Source organism: Pholcus phalangioides, unplaced genomic scaffold, assembly GCF_987345545.1.
Source record: "Pholcus phalangioides strain wild (caught in Gottingen) unplaced genomic scaffold, Ppha-v1.0 ptg000028l_1, whole genome shotgun sequence".
NCBI classification, from domain to species: domain Eukaryota; kingdom Metazoa; phylum Arthropoda; class Arachnida; order Araneae; family Pholcidae; genus Pholcus; species Pholcus phalangioides.
The window spans coordinates 7,870,964-7,886,847 of NW_028301618.1; the positions used below are offsets into that span (position 1 = coordinate 7,870,964).

Here is a 15,884-nt window from a genome sequence, read left to right on the forward strand (position 1 = left end):
ATCTTGGATCTTGAACGCGTCTGCTCGCCTGCTTTGGTGGTGTATAGCTCCCACCTAACCTGACGTTGCTACTAACCTTCACCGGTTACGGTTACGTGTGCGCGTCCCCTTGTAGGGCTCCATGGTGGGCATGGTGGGTGGGAGTGGAACCATACCCATTCAAATATGGGAAAAAATCAAAATGCACCAAAACGTCAAAAGTAGTGGGAAAAGGGGGTTACTGGAACAAAGGACTTAGTACAGTCAAGGCTAGGACCGGAAAAAGGCGCAAAAGGCGTTCGATGTACGCATGCGCGTCAGGAGGTCTCGGTTTTATCCCCCCCCCATTATAAAAGAGGAATGAACCCGTGTTCCACTTTCACTCCGATTAAAAAAAAAATGGAAGATCTATACCGAAATCCGAAGAGTGAGGGTAGTTATGGTGGTGTCGAACCATTATATCGAGCTCTAAAAGGGGAATTTTCTCGAACAAAAATAAGAAAGTGGTTAGAAGGGGAAAAATCTTACACACTCCATCGTGAAAGAAGAAAAAAGTTCCCCAGGAACCGTATTATAGTTGGTGCAATGAATCAACAATTCCAGGCTGATTTAGTTGACATGAGAAACCTGGTAAAATACAACGACGGTTATCAGTATATCTTAACGTGTATTGATGTGTTGTCTAAATATGCTTGGGCCATCCCGCTCAAAGACAAAACGGGGCGGAGCGTGGTGAAAGCGTTTGATCAAATATTTGTCGAAAGGCAACCACATGTTCTGCAAACGGATAAAGGCACCGAATTCAAGAATAAGGTCTTCCAAAAGTTTCTGAAGGAAAAAGGGGTCAAGTTCTTTACGACAGAGGATGACGTCACAAAGGCTGCGATAGCAGAAAGGTTCAATAAAACGCTGAAATCGAGGATGTGGCGATACTTCACAGAAAATAACACGCATAGATACATAGACGTGTTACAAGATCTGGTTTTTGGGTATAATAATAAGTTTCACAGGAGTATAATGATGAGTCCTACCGAAGTTAATAAAGAAAACGAAAAGAGGGTGTGGGACAACCTCTATGGGAAGAAAAAGGTTAAAAAAGTAAAACAAAGGTTTTTTATCGGTGACCAGGTTCGTATTTCTCGTACGAAACACCCTTTTGAAAAGGGATACGAGTCTAATTTTACACATGAAGTTTTCGTGGTGGATGAATACATACCGAGGGAGATACCCGTCTACAGACTAAAAGATTTGATGGGTGAAAAAATTGAAGGGACATTTTACGAACATGAAATGACGAAGACCACACTAGAAGACACCTTTCCTATAGAAAAAATTCTAAGAAAAAGGAAGAGGCAAGGTAAAACAGAGCTACTCGTAAAGTGGATGCATTATCCAGAAAAGTTTATATCATGGATATAAATACAGCGACTCAATCCATCTTTACTCATTTCAACAAGATGGCTTCGTTCTACTTAACGCTCCCAAGCGATTCGAGCATGAATTTCTTTCCAACTTCGTCACAAAACTCCCCAGCGCGTTAGAGTTTGATTCGGATATGGAAGTAGCTCTATCAGAGCTGATATTTCCCCATTCTTTCCACAACATAACGGAACGGTCTAACAGCTTTGAATTTAATTCTGGAGATGGAGTGATAAAAAAAGGTGTCATCCCTTGTGGTTTCTACGAGAGTACCACAGACCTGATTAAGGTGATGACGAGAAATTTTAGAAAGGAAGATATTGATTTGATTTTCAACAAAACCACGAAAAAAGTGAAGGTGGCTACGAGGAAAGGTGCTAAGTTAATTCTACATACAGGAATAGCAGAGAATCTAGGTTTTGAACCCGGTGAGATAAAAGGAATGATGATAGAGGGGCCTTTCACGGCTGATCCGAAACTAGACTTTCATCTGTTGTACGTTTATTGTGATATAGTCGAACCGCAGATTGTCGGCAACACCTTTGCCCCGTTATTAAGAATCGTAAAAACCGAAGGACACGATGGCGACATCGTCAACGCAGCCTTCGAGAGGGGTCACTACATCCCTCTAGCCCGAAGGAGTTTTGAAACAGTTCACATTCATATAAGGACGCACACAGGTCATCTCGTGTCATTTGAACGTGGGAAGGTGATAGTTAAACTCCACTTCCGACTGAAACATTTATGATGTCTTACCGCCCGTATCGCTGTTGTATAGACAGCGTAACTGATTATTACGTCAACCAAGCGGGTCAAGGTCTTGGATATTATCAGGGTATACCACTGCAACGGGGTTACGGTTTCGGTTCAATATTCAGCTCCCTTTTCCGATCGGCTATGCCTTTGTTCAAAAAAGGAGCTAAGGCTCTTGGCCGTCAGGTTCTCAGGTCAGGTGTAGATTTTGCCAATGACGTCGTACAAGGTAGAGATTTGAAAACAGCTGCGGTGGAAAGAGCAAAAGAGGCTGGTCGCTTGCTGAGTGATAAAGCTTCTACGAAAGTTAAAACAATGCTCGGAGGACATAAAAGGAAACGCTTAGCGAGAAGAAACGTCATTCGTAAGAAAGCTAGGAAGGCAACAGCACCCGATATTTTCGATTGAGAAGATGGCTCTCATCATGACAAACTCACCCGAGTGTCTCAAAAGCGAAGTAGATTTGTTCGCTTTACCCCCTACTCAAACCGCCATAGAAGGTGGAGAATGGATTGAATTTCTCCCACTTTCCAGTATTAAAGACGGTCCGATTGAGTTCAACATTACAGGTAGCACCGAAGATTACATAGACCTATCTTCCACACAACTACACGTCAAGTTGAGGGTCACAAAGAAGGACGGTAAACCACTTCTTGATACCGACCTAGTTTCTCCTGCGAATCTACCGCTACATTCCCTCTTCTCCCAAGTGGACGTCTCTCTCAATGGTAGGAATATCACGAATTCGTCTCACACCTACCCTTACAGAGCCTATATCGAAACTTTGCTGAACTATGGTCGAGATGCGAAGATGGGTCCCCTCACTATGGAAGGTTTCCACAAGGACACTGCAGGTTCCATGGCCGACCACGAAAATAACGAAGGTATGAAAGAGCGGTCAAAACACATTGCAAACAGCAGATCTTACGACCTATTGGGAAGAGTACACTGTTCACTTTTTTTTCAACAAAGACTGTTACTCAACTTGGTAGATGTTAAACTTAGATTAGTGCGTTCGAAACCATCGTTTTTTCTAATATCCTCGACAGCTGATTATAACGTGCACATAGATCATGCCAGCCTCTTTGTAAGGAAGGTGAGAGTTAACCCAGCTGTTGCCATCGGGCATGCTAAAGCATTGGAGAAGACCACTGCGAAATACCCTATCAATAGAGTACTTTGTAAGGTTTACTCTGTGGCACAGGGAAGCATGTCATTCGTCCAAGACAATGTGTATCTGGGTGCAATGCCTCAACGAGTTATCATCGGCCTAGTTGACAATGAATCTTTCAACGGTACATTTAGAAGCAACCCGTTCGATTTCAAGCATTACGATCTCAACTTCGTCTCCGTATATGTTGATGGTCGACCAGTCCCCCACAAACCCCTAGAGCCTAACTTTGAGACCGGAAACACCGTAAGAGCCTACAATAACCTGTTTCGAGTCGAGGAAGATCGTGGCATAGACATAACCAGAGAAGAATTTCATAGTGGTTACACTCTATTTTGTTTCTCCCTACTCCCCGACCAGAGCGACTGCGGACACTTACACTTGGTGAAACATAGTAATCTACGTGTGGAACTAAAGTTTGCGAAAGCACTACCTAAAACCATCTCGGTAATCATATATGGTGAGTTTCAGAACCTTATAGAGATAACAAAATCGAGAAGTGTATTGTGCGATTTCTCTGGCTGATGGATTCCGAACAGATTCGTCGAGCACTCCGCAGAGACCCGAAAACGAAAAAAGTTTTCAGGAACGTTTACGCTAGTGACGCGTTGCCTTCGAGAATACGAAATTATCCTACAGCTCTGATCGTTAACACAGATACCAGTGCAGAGTCTGGAACACATTGGTTGGCTATATATCTTCATGACAATTTGACCGCGGAGTTTTTTGACTCATTCGGAAGACATCCTTCAAACTTTCAGAAAGGTAATATCACGAAATTCCTGAGAAGATATCAACGACTCACCTACAATGACGTGGCGCTGCAGTCAGCTGATACCCAAGTTTGTGGCTATTATGTTATTTATTACGTGTACTGTAAATGTATGGGTGAAAGTATGAATTCTATTGTATCTCGCTTCAATGTGAACAACGATTTACGTGTGTTTAACTTTGTAAGAAAATACTTTTCTTTTTAATAAAATTGATTTGCACAACTCATGTCTCATCATTTTTCACGATGGAACCGTTAACGTTACACCATCCATTCACTGCCGTCTGTGCAGGTGCAAGCGGTAGCGGGAAAACATATTTTTTAAAGGGTCTGCTCGAACATCGTGAAAGGCTTATCAAACCTTTACCGAAACGCGTGATATGGTTTTACGGAGAATCTCAGCCACTGCACGAGGAAATTAGAGATGTTGAATTCCGAGACGATTGTAATTTCGAGGGAGTCTCCAATGCCTTACTGATTTTCGATGATTTTATGTCAGAGTTATCGGGAGAAGAGAAAATGGTTAAGCTATTTACTAAGTATAGCCACCATCGAAATTTATCGGTTATCTTTGTAACTCAGAATTTCTTTCATAAGAAACTGCGGGAAATAACGCTAAACGCGCATTATATTTTCCTGTTTAAAAACCGGAGGGATTTGAACCAAATCACCCATTTGGGGAGACAGTTGTATCCTACGAAATTAAATTTTTTCGAAGAAAGTTACGCAGATGCAACGAAATCTCCGTATTCATATTTATCGATCGATCTTAGGCAAGAAACGGATGAAAAAATGCGTTTACGCACCAACGTGTTACCCACGCAAACGCAGTATGTCTATCAACCGAGACGTTAAAAGACTGGGTACGTCAGCGACACTATTTATTCAACGATATGTCCGCGAGGAAGCAACAAGTGCTGAGATTGTTAAGCGGATGTCCTCAAAGACAACGTAAAGAATTATTGAAGCGGTTACCAAATTCTGACATCAAAACCGTTTGTGAATGTGCATTGAATTTACTGCATGGTAATATCCCAATATCCACCCTCCAAAAAGCTAAACTTCAAAAGTATAAAGGTTTGCTCCGTACGTTAGCAAAGAGGAAAACACCTCTTTATAAAAAGAGAAAGATCCTCATACAAAAAGGTGGTTTCCTTCAAGTTCTTTTACCCGCTGCAATCGGTTTGATTTCAAGTCTGATAGGACATGGAATTCGCTAAAAAAGTTATGGTACTTGTTCCAGAAGATAGAATGAACCGCCATGTTATTAAAGAGCCGCAGCTTACGGAACTAGATACTGAAATGGCGAAGATACTGAACAGTGAATTACCGAACGAGGTTAAAATAAAGTTTTATCAACAGATTTTGAACAAGAGGAATACTGCCTTAGGAAACAATTCGCCACTCGACCGTTTCGATGAAGAAGAAGAAGAACCTAAAATGCGCGATCTCAGTAAACCGCCGTTGAAGAAAAGTGCATCATCTGATATATTGTTAAATTTACCGAAATCTCACCGTGAAATATCGGGAAAAATTATAAGTCACCTTAAAGATTACCCAAATGTTATCAAATGGTCACCGAGCGGTCAGCTTGTGTATAAAGGGGTGGAGATAGATAATACAAATATTTCCGAACTGTTATCCAGTGTCGTGAGCATTCAAAAAAAGAAACCTGTTCCGGGTGAGAAAGAGTTTCTTCAAGGTTTATACGAGATAAGTTTACCGCATTATTACATAAGAAATAAAAAATATATGAAAAGATGGCTTGAGTTGTAAAAAACGTACTGGAAATAAAGATTTTCTTCTCTGAATTGTGTCTCCTGTTGTTAAAAAAAAAACACACACACACAATCGTTTAGAAACATGTACAATAAGCATTTATTTTTCTGTTGGTTACATCAACTTTCTTTTTCTCCGTGGGGATTAATCGCGTGGTGTCCATAAGCTAATGTTGAGACCCCATCATCTAATATATAGCGTTTGTCATCAAGGGGACAAAGACTTACTTTTCGTACCATGGTTGTGTGGAGTTGGTGCTTAGTGTTCGTGATTTTTACCATCGTATGTCTGTACCGCACTTGATCGAAAAGCGAAGACTTGTACAGCTCATGATGCAGTTGATTGCGGGAAACGGTTTTGCTGACTCCCTTGGCCGTTTTCTTGTTTTCCTTAGCCGTAACAATGCTGTACATTTTTGAACGAAGACCGACAAACGATAGAATGGGGTCACCGGGGCATTCGTCCTTCATCAACCCGAGCACTGCTTTGTTATGAGGGTTGTAAAGGGTGTGATTTGGAGGAAAATTGGAAGTGTCGAATTCGTCCATGTTGGATTTTATCACGCGGTGTAGATTTTGGGTTTCGATTGCATACGTTAGCGAATCTGTGTCGGTGAAGAGAAGTTGCGCTTTTTCTCCGAACCGTGATTTAACCCACCGATAGTGAAAATCATAAATTTTGATTTTACTCACGTCCAGAACTACGAAACCCACATACATAGGACGAACTAATTTCAGTTTTAACCTTTTCATTTTTATGGCAACCAATCCATTGCTAAAAATTCTGAAGGCTTCAAAGGCTGGGGATGCAATTAATTTTTTAGCTTTTTTCTCCTTATGCACAATTTTTACGTTAACATGCTTCCGCTGGTTTTCCATGGTTTTCCCGAATACTGCATTGTTCATCAGTTTGAAGAACGATTTTTCGAAATCGTTCGAAGCTGCTTGACGGCGTTCGGTATTAAAGTCAATGTACGGTTTCAGCCACGGTTTTTGATTGAACTCTATAACCCTTTTTATATATTTTATTTTGAGACCGAGGGTGAGGTAGAGTTGGAGGTTGCGATAATGTACTACATAGTTTTCTTTGTCGTATAAATTGGGAACTAGCTTTGTGCATTCGGACGGTTTCCCCTCCGGGTTAATTTTCCCCCACACGCTCTTCATATGGTTTGAAAACAACTTTTCTGTTATCACCATGTTTTCAGGTGCTAGCGGATAATCGTTATGGTCATTGTGAAGTTCTTTGGGGTATTCTAGCCCGACTTCCAAGACATAGCCTTTCGGAGAGTCCTCGGGAACGTTTGCGATGTCTATGTTAGATATTTCCTCTGTGCTCAACCATCGGAAACCTGAATATGGTAGGTATTGGGACATAGCGTAACCATAAAGGTTATTTGCATCCCAATACACTATTTCTTTGGTCGGTTGATTGGGTTCAAACTGTTCGCTTTATCGGCTGTTAGCCTCAGCGTAACGATGGGTGATCATAGAAACACCTCCTCTAATACCGGATTCAAAAAACAAATGCATGTCTATGTCTGTGAGAAGTTCCAAATTAATATCGGTCATCCTCAGACATGCCGAAAAAGCCAAACCAGGGCCTGTATACATATGCGCAGGGTCAATTTTGTAATAGCTCATGCTAAGGTTCCTGAAACGTTCGAACACGTCTGCTAGTAAAAGCACGTCTGATTTTACGTAAAGGTCATGATAATCACCGAGATGTTGAATGCCGAATTTTTCCCATACGAGTTGTGCATGAGTGTAATCATCCACACTTATATCGGTTCCAGTTAGACTGCTGAAGAAAGCTTCGCGTGGTGGTAATTCAGTCTCTGAAAATCGAGAGAACGAGTCGATGTACTCGTACGGGTACACCCCTTTCCTCACAAGTAGGTCAGCATCTTCGAAAATGCTGTCAGTCAATCGAAAATCTGAACGGGTAAGATTGCCAACCAACTTATCTAAAGAAGCCGGTAGGAATTGAAATGAGTCTAAGAAACGTAAATCCCCAATCGAGAAAGAAATGTATTTCTCCAAATTATTAGGGATGACTGAGATATCCTGATCTTTGAAGAGCCCTGCCGCCTGCATGACTAGATGACTGTCATACCCTCTCAAATTATGTATTATTACAGGTACATGGTTAGAATATTTCAGCTGTAAATTGCACGCGTTATGCAACGCTGCAACGAACTCACCCGATATGTGGTCATGGTGTCGAACTCTATCACCACCCAACGGTTTCTCACACGTCATACATACAACAGCATCCTGAAATTTTTTCTCGTCTTCTTGGGATATGTTAAGGGGCTTCACGGTGTTAAGAATGTTTTGAATGCTAGCGTTCTCCTTCACCAGCATGTGAAGGAATACCTGCACGCAATCTTCTCCTCTATACACCACTGGGGGTTTATAAAGTGTGGTGTCAGGGCCTACTATAATATAACTGAAACCACTTGGTACATGTTTTTCTGTGTGGGTAGTGGATGAGTGTGTTGGGTTCGGAGTACAGCAAGAAATTTTCTCTAAGATACACTCAAAGTCAGCGTAAATCGTGAAAGGAACACGTAGCTGATACTGGTGCTGAGTGAATCTAAGCCATTTTTCATCTTCATTAGGCATACATATTCGTTGTAGACCGTGAGGTTTGCAATACTCTTTATGTTCGACCAACAAATTTTCTCTAGAAAACCTGTGTAGACAGTAAGGACAATAGAACCGAGCACCTTTATGCTTAGTTAGAGGGGATAACAACCTACTCATGTTTTTTATTAGACTGTAATGACTGGTATTTTCGTTACATATGTATAGCAAGTCAACGTGGTGAAGACGTTGGGTTGCCTCTGTCACCCTCATCGTGAAGATTTCATTATCCGCTAACCCATAGACATTGACAGAAATGTGTGGGTTCTGTTCTTCAAAGCGATTTATTTGGGTTATTTTGACTGGGAGCTCTATCCCACTCATGCTCGAACTGTAGATATTTTGATACTCGTTGCGGATTCTCGTCTTGGGGGTGAAGGGCTGCTAATACACTCCAAATAAAACATTTATTATCCGTGTTTGAGATGTTTATAATCGCTTTTCTGTTCATGATTGATGGAGGTATGGGTAAGTAAGAAGCTGCTGCTAATGGGTTGTAGGCAGCTATATTCAGGTCTAATTTTAAAACCTTATCAAAGACCCACCCGCTGCCCATTCTTGTAAACTCGTCGAGCGAAGACAGAATTTTTTTGATAGCTGAATCTATCTTATCACCGAGTTCATCCTCAGAATGTATGAGTTTCACTCTCGAGCGGAAAAAAGGTTGTATAAATTCAATTTCATTGGATTCTGTTCTTCTTGAGAAGAGAACGTTCAGCACAATATAAAATTTAAGAGCCTTTTTCACACCTACTTCCCGGAGTATGATGTTTTGTATTTCGACTCGAACCTCGTTAAAGAAAAGAATGGGGTCATATGCGTTATCGGAAGTTGGTTCTATCACTATAACTGTGAAAGTGTTCAACGCATCTTCCTGTTGGTTTGGGGGAGCACCCGCCCCATGAAAGCATTGCCGCTCGTGATTTCGTCTGTTATCGCCTCGGGAAAAGCGTCTGCTGCATTTTCTACAAGTAAAAATTTTTTCTTTTGAGTGGATTCTTGTATGTCGACGTAAATTATGTAACCTTTTAAACACCTTACCACAAGTCTTGCAAGAGTTCGGTTGCGCATCCTGAAAGCAGAAATGCAACAACGTCTGAGAAATAATAATAAAATTCTCGAATCCTTTCATGTGTTTAAGTTTTTTCCTCAGTAATCTATAAATTTGATTACTTACCGTCTGTTTCGATGTGCCTGGCAAGCAACCATCTTGTTCATGAGAGTTCGATTGCGCATCCTGAAAGTAGAAATGCAACAACGTCTGAGAAATAATAATACAAACAGATAAAATACCTGACGAAGTGGGTACAAAAAATCTATTCATTTTATCTAAAATAATACACTATTCATATAAATAAAATTAGTTGTCTTATGTAAAAACAAAATACGTAAACATCAGGTACCCATAAGATTAAATGGCAACATCAAACACTATAATGAAAGAAACGGTCATGGTTGACGATATGGGAGAAAGACATTAATTTTATCGTTATGTGATTTTTATCTCAATCGATTCTTATGTCAGACATATCATTGACTATCCATACTGAAGTTGCCTTGTGCAGACATGGTTAATTATTATCTGTTTAATATGCATAAAAATGTGGAATTTTGATTTATGGTTTTTAAGTTTTTTCTCTTCTGGGAAAAAAATATTTCTGACCTGTTCTCAATTAATGTAACTCTTAAGTTGTTCACATCTCTCATATAGCACATCGATTTGAGTCACTGAGTATATAAGCGACTTTGAAGTAATATTCACAGGAAAACTCTTAGGGAAACATTGGAGTTCATTCTCCAAGATCAGATCTTGGTTTACCAGAAAATACCGGTCCTTTTTTATAAAACTTTTACTTCGTTTCTTAACCCATTAACGCCGGTTGGTATGGAAATTTGCCATTCGAAATTTTAATTTTTTCCTTTGTCAATAAATGGCTGAAGTGGTATCCTCATTATTTTTGTTATTCTCCGTTAATGGGTAAATACGAATTTTGAAAATATGTCTAATAGATTTGATTAAACGAGTAGAAAAATCTAACGCTAACAAACGTCAATCCGGAAAAGTTTTGCGCTTCATAAAATACTAGCTATAATACCCGACGTTGCCCGGGTTTTCTTCAATGAAGCTTTTTGGATCACTTGATATCTCCCTCTTTCTTTGAGGGACATGCAAACCGTGTCTAAGTTAACCAATATGATGACTCAGAAACGTAGAAATGTATATATATATTTTTTTCCTTTCTTAAAGAGAGCTAGGTATTTCGACCCTTCTTTTTGAACTTCAAGTTATCCATCTGCCTATTTCAGCTTCCGCAAATGCTTGGTTAAAGCTGTGGAATTTCTTCGATGTACTTTATGGGTCCATAATTAATTTTAAAAACAACTTAAACTATATGAATTTATGCAGTTGAATATTAACGGAGACATTAATTTTCATGCTTGAGAAGATATAAATGAAAAGTTGAAAGCAATGTTATTGCATGAATATCCAACTCGAAAATAGTCCCGACTAATTACTTCGTATTTAATTTTTTTTGGGCTTCGTATCTCTAAACGGACTCAATATTTCAAAACTTGAGAATTCAATACAATTTTTTAAATGATTTATGTGGTGAAAAACCCCACTAAATTTCTGCATTTCTATAGTAAAATCAGAAATTTTAACACTGATTTCAATGAGGATCACCATTTTCCAGGTCCTCAAAGCGATGATGATTATAACGTCTATTCGAAAAGCCTCATTACTGGGAGTATTGAAAATGTAGCAAACCATTATAAAGGCATAAACTATTATACATACACTGACAGAAGTGACAAACCATTAATAAAGGCATATCTGAAACGTATTGTTAGGGAACCACGGTAACCAAAGCAAACGTTCTGAAAGTAATTGTTGAGACCCAAAACCCATTTGTTGCCAGACAGTTTTTCACCCATTTACCCAGGTCTGACAAAAGTAGCCTATTGTTTAAGTCGGGTCCCATTTGGTACATATGCAAAATTTGACGACGATCGATCTAAAATTGTAGATTTCCATAGAGAATATATACACACACAAAATCAATTTATATATAATGATATCCCCCCAAATACTTCAGATCTCATGTGACCAAAGTATGATTATTTTGAATCAAACTAGCCCCCTCCCCATTATAAAACCCTTTTTTCGGTGTTGATAAATATTTATTGTTCAATAAAATATAAGAGAATTTATACTCAGTTGGATACATAATATAGTAACCGTCAATGCTTTGCAATGTTCTAGAAACTTGGGAATTCATTGTCTATTAAAATATTTTGATTCAAATGCACAATGACAGAATTTCATAAATTCTACGAAAATTTTTTTTTCTTCCTATTATTTGAACTCTGATTTGTGAAAGTTAAAATGTTACTGGGTTGGATCTAATGTTTAGAGTTCAACCAGTCTTCCATATGGGTAACGTGTAATCCAGTATTAGAGAAAAATCCCTGTATTTGAACCGGAAAATTTAAACATTTCAAAATCAAGTCTTTCTTCAAACCCAAACATAACATATACTAATAAGTAATACTAATTAGAATTAATTGTAAAATAAATTTGAAGTAATAATATCAAAAGTACTTACAGTAACTTTCTGCTTTTTCGGAGAAGACGGTGTATCGAAGAAGTCTGGTTGCACTTCGCTAAAATGTTCTTCGATTTCGTAGAAGTCGCACAACGCGTTCAGTTCGTCAAGAGGTATGCCAAAGTCCAGAAAATCTTCGTTAAGATCCGACATCTTTCAAGTGAGGAGAGTTCATCAAGCGGATGGGGTTTTTATTCACCTAAGGGGGGGGGGGGAAGAAGAAAGTTGATGGGGCTATTTCCCTCATAGCATCCAACAGGGTAGGGGATCTTTACGTGAATAGAGGTCCTTCACGCGTAAAATAAAGTTTTCAAAATCTAACTTGTTTAAAAAGTTCGGATGAACATTCAAATCCCTAGCAATACTCTTCATGTTAATTTTAGCGAACGCCCGGTTGAAATATCGCACGAGTCGTATGTCAAAAGATTGGCTTAAACAATCATGAGAACTCTGACCCGGGGCATCAAGATCACATCCATCACACTGGAAGATGTCGTTGATACATTCCTCGAGCATGTCACTGAGTTTTTCAGCATATACAATTTCAGGATCCGCGGTCTCTGAAAATGATCCGTTTTTCTTCATGCAATCCTGCATGAAGTCGATGCACTTCACACGTCTTAAATACGACGAGCACTTCGCTGCCGGATCAGCTAACTTCATGAAACAATCGCGGTAGATTGTTATATAGTTCTTAGCCGTATTGAATGTACCGTCTTCTTTTTTGTAAATCGGTTGAAGCAACACCTTTTCTCCGTCTGACTTCACCAACAGATCTTCGCATACCACAAAAAAGAATACTTTTCGGGGTTCATTCGACATCATCTCCCGTAAGGTCTCAAATACGTAGGGCGTCATAGATATCCCTTTCTTTGTAGGGATAAGGGATCCATCTCCACCAGATTCAAACATTCGTAAGTGAACTTTTAAAGTATTTTTGAAGATGACTACCGATAGGTGTACGCCATCACATACGGGAAACATGCTCACTTCGCTGGGTGCTATTTTCGGACGTTTCATCGAGTTGGTCTCATCTTCCTTCTGAACACGTTTTACGGCGTTCATAGTATCCTTGCTGGATGTTGTTTCCATGGCAGATAACTGAAAATATAATGAAAAATATTTTATCGTCTATCTATAATTATTTAAAACGAAAATAAAATAGAATATAAGAAATATTAAATTTTTACTTACACGAGAGTTCGTGAAGACGTGGAACTACTTCAGGAGCAGCAGATGAAGCAACTGAAAATGAGGGTAGCACCTGTATAAATAGGTAGTTGGCGTTATCCGCTTGCGGAAGAAAATGCAGTGATTTAATATGAGAATGCTAGTGCGTTAGCAGGTGTTCGGACCGAAAGTAAAAGTGGCTTTTTGTCAGCGGTGAAAGTTTTCTTGGAAAAAAAGTATATGCTATATTCCCACAGGTTAACAGGTGTTCTATATCCAAAGGAAAGGCCAGCAAAAGTAGGTCGAGCAAGGTGCATCTTCTGAGAACGCCCCCCTTGAAAAAAAAGTATATCCCATATTCCCACAGGTTAACAGGTGTTCAATATCGAAAGTAAAAGTAGGTCGAGCAAGGTGCACCTTTTTGAGAACGTCCCCCGGGTGAACAGGTGCATAACGATCTTCTCCGAAAGTGAAAGTAGGGGACAGGTGCGATTTTCTTGAGAACATCATATTGGGTATTCTTTTATAACGGATCAATTATAATTTTCGTATGAAAAAAAGTCCTGTAGAATATATTCCCGAAGTTCAAGGACCCTATGAATAATCCCCCCCAAGAAGCACCTGACGCGCATGCGTACATCGAACGCCTTTTTCCGGTCCTAGCCTTGACTGTACTAAGTCCTTTGTTCCAGTAACCCCCTTTTCCCACTACTGTCAAAGAACTGCTTCAAACCAAACACATGTCAATGTAACTGCTTCAAATTCATCAACTGTCTCATTTTTCTTTCTGCACTCTTCAGATGCCGAAAAACCGCTGGCCAAAGTATCACCATTTGTAATAGATAAAGCTCTCTATGGCACAGTTGGTACCTTAAAATCGGTGAAGGCTCTTCGTTCAGGAGACCTTCTCATCGAGACTAACACATCCAAACAAGCCGAACTCATTCAAAAGCTCACATCTCTCGGAGACATTCCAATAACAGTCAAAATCCATCCCACGTTGAATTATTCACGTGGTGTCATTTCAGATACTAACTTAATTAACATGGATGAAGAAGAACTAACACAAGAGCTGGCGTCTCAAGGCGTAACATCTGCCAAACATATTATGAGCCGCAAAGATGGCAATCCAGCTCCCACACGAAACATAATTCTCACATTCTCATCACCAACATTGCCGAAAGATATCAAAATAGGTTATTATAACCTCAAAATCCGGCCATACATTCCTAACCCTGTTCGATGCTTTAACTGCCAAAAATATGGTCACTCACGAACGGCGTGCCGCAGTCAACCCACCTGCGCAAAATGCAGTGAGAAGGACCACATTTCGGACAACTGCACTAATTCACCATTCAAGTGCGTCAATTGCGGTGGCGACCATTCCGCATTTGACAGAAAGTGTCCGAAATGGAATGAAGAAAAAGAGATCCAGAAGATCAAGGTCCTCAATAACATCTCATATATCGAAGCACGCCGTCGTATAACCTCTAACCAAACTCCAATAGGTAATAGATCATATTCTAATATGGTAACAAATCCATCATCAGCTAATATGACTAACAATGTCACCAAAGCATCCGTAACAACTCAGACTGAACCAATAGCTGATACATCAACTCAAACATCATCATCTAACCAACCGTGTAATAGTTGTGGCTGCTGTTGCTCTGCTGGATTACGGAGGGAGTCCACTACCTCCGAAGAAGAGGCAGGAAAAGCAACAGTGCACACATTCAAAAAACCTACTGTTACTAAACCCAAGATTAATTCTGGAAATAAATCTAAAAAGACCGGATATTCAAGAAAAGCAATACAGAGAGCAATAAAATGTCCCACCCTCAAGAATGTGTCACTAATTGATGACAAGTCAATTGGTGACATGGATCTTGATAATCTATCAGAATCTGGTGGTACTCGCCGGAAACTAGACCGGAATAAATTTAAAGACCTCGAACCGTCTACTTCTACCTAATTTATGGCCAACATAATCCAATGGAACATTCGTGGTCTTAGATCCAATTATGAAGATCTCAAGGATTTGATCAATCGTTATCATCCTGTTTGCGTGGCACTCCAGGAAACTTTTACGAAGCCCTCGGAGACATGGAACATCAGGCGACATTCCCTGTTCCGTATTGATTACGATGACGGGAGTAGAGCCTGCCGCGGTGTTGCTCTGCTGGTTCCACATTACGTGTCGTCGCTCGTTCTAACGCTGCGCACGAACCTGCAAGCCATCGCGGTGGAAATCTCTACAGGCCTAAGAATTACCATCTGTTCCATTTATTTGCCACCAAATGACACCATCTTACAGAGAGATCTAGAAGATCTGATTGATCAATTACCTCCACCATTTTTTCTTCTTGGAGACTTCAATGCACATAACCTGATATGGGGTTCTAACAGCAACACCCCACGTGGCGAAATGGTTGAACGGCTGTTAGAAGACATGGACCTCGCCATCATGTATGATGGCAGTTTCACTCATTTTCATGCCCCAAACAATAGTTTCACTGCAATAGATCTATCCTTATGTTCACCCTCACTCTTGCCCAACTGGTCCTGGTCGGTTGATCAGGACC

The 15,884-nt window shown here is 40.0% G+C and overlaps 1 protein-coding gene across 1 annotated transcript; it reads left to right on the forward strand.

Annotated features, from left to right (window-relative positions):
* Positions 1-2,563: 2,563 nt before the first annotated feature.
* On the forward strand, positions 2,564-3,847 carry LOC149067880 (uncharacterized protein F54H12.2-like). The gene has a single exon (XM_089252387.1). The coding sequence runs from the start codon at positions 2,564-2,566 to the stop codon at positions 3,845-3,847; it is 1,284 nt and encodes a 427-aa protein (XP_089108513.1).
* The last annotated feature ends 12,037 nt before the right edge of the window (positions 3,848-15,884 follow it).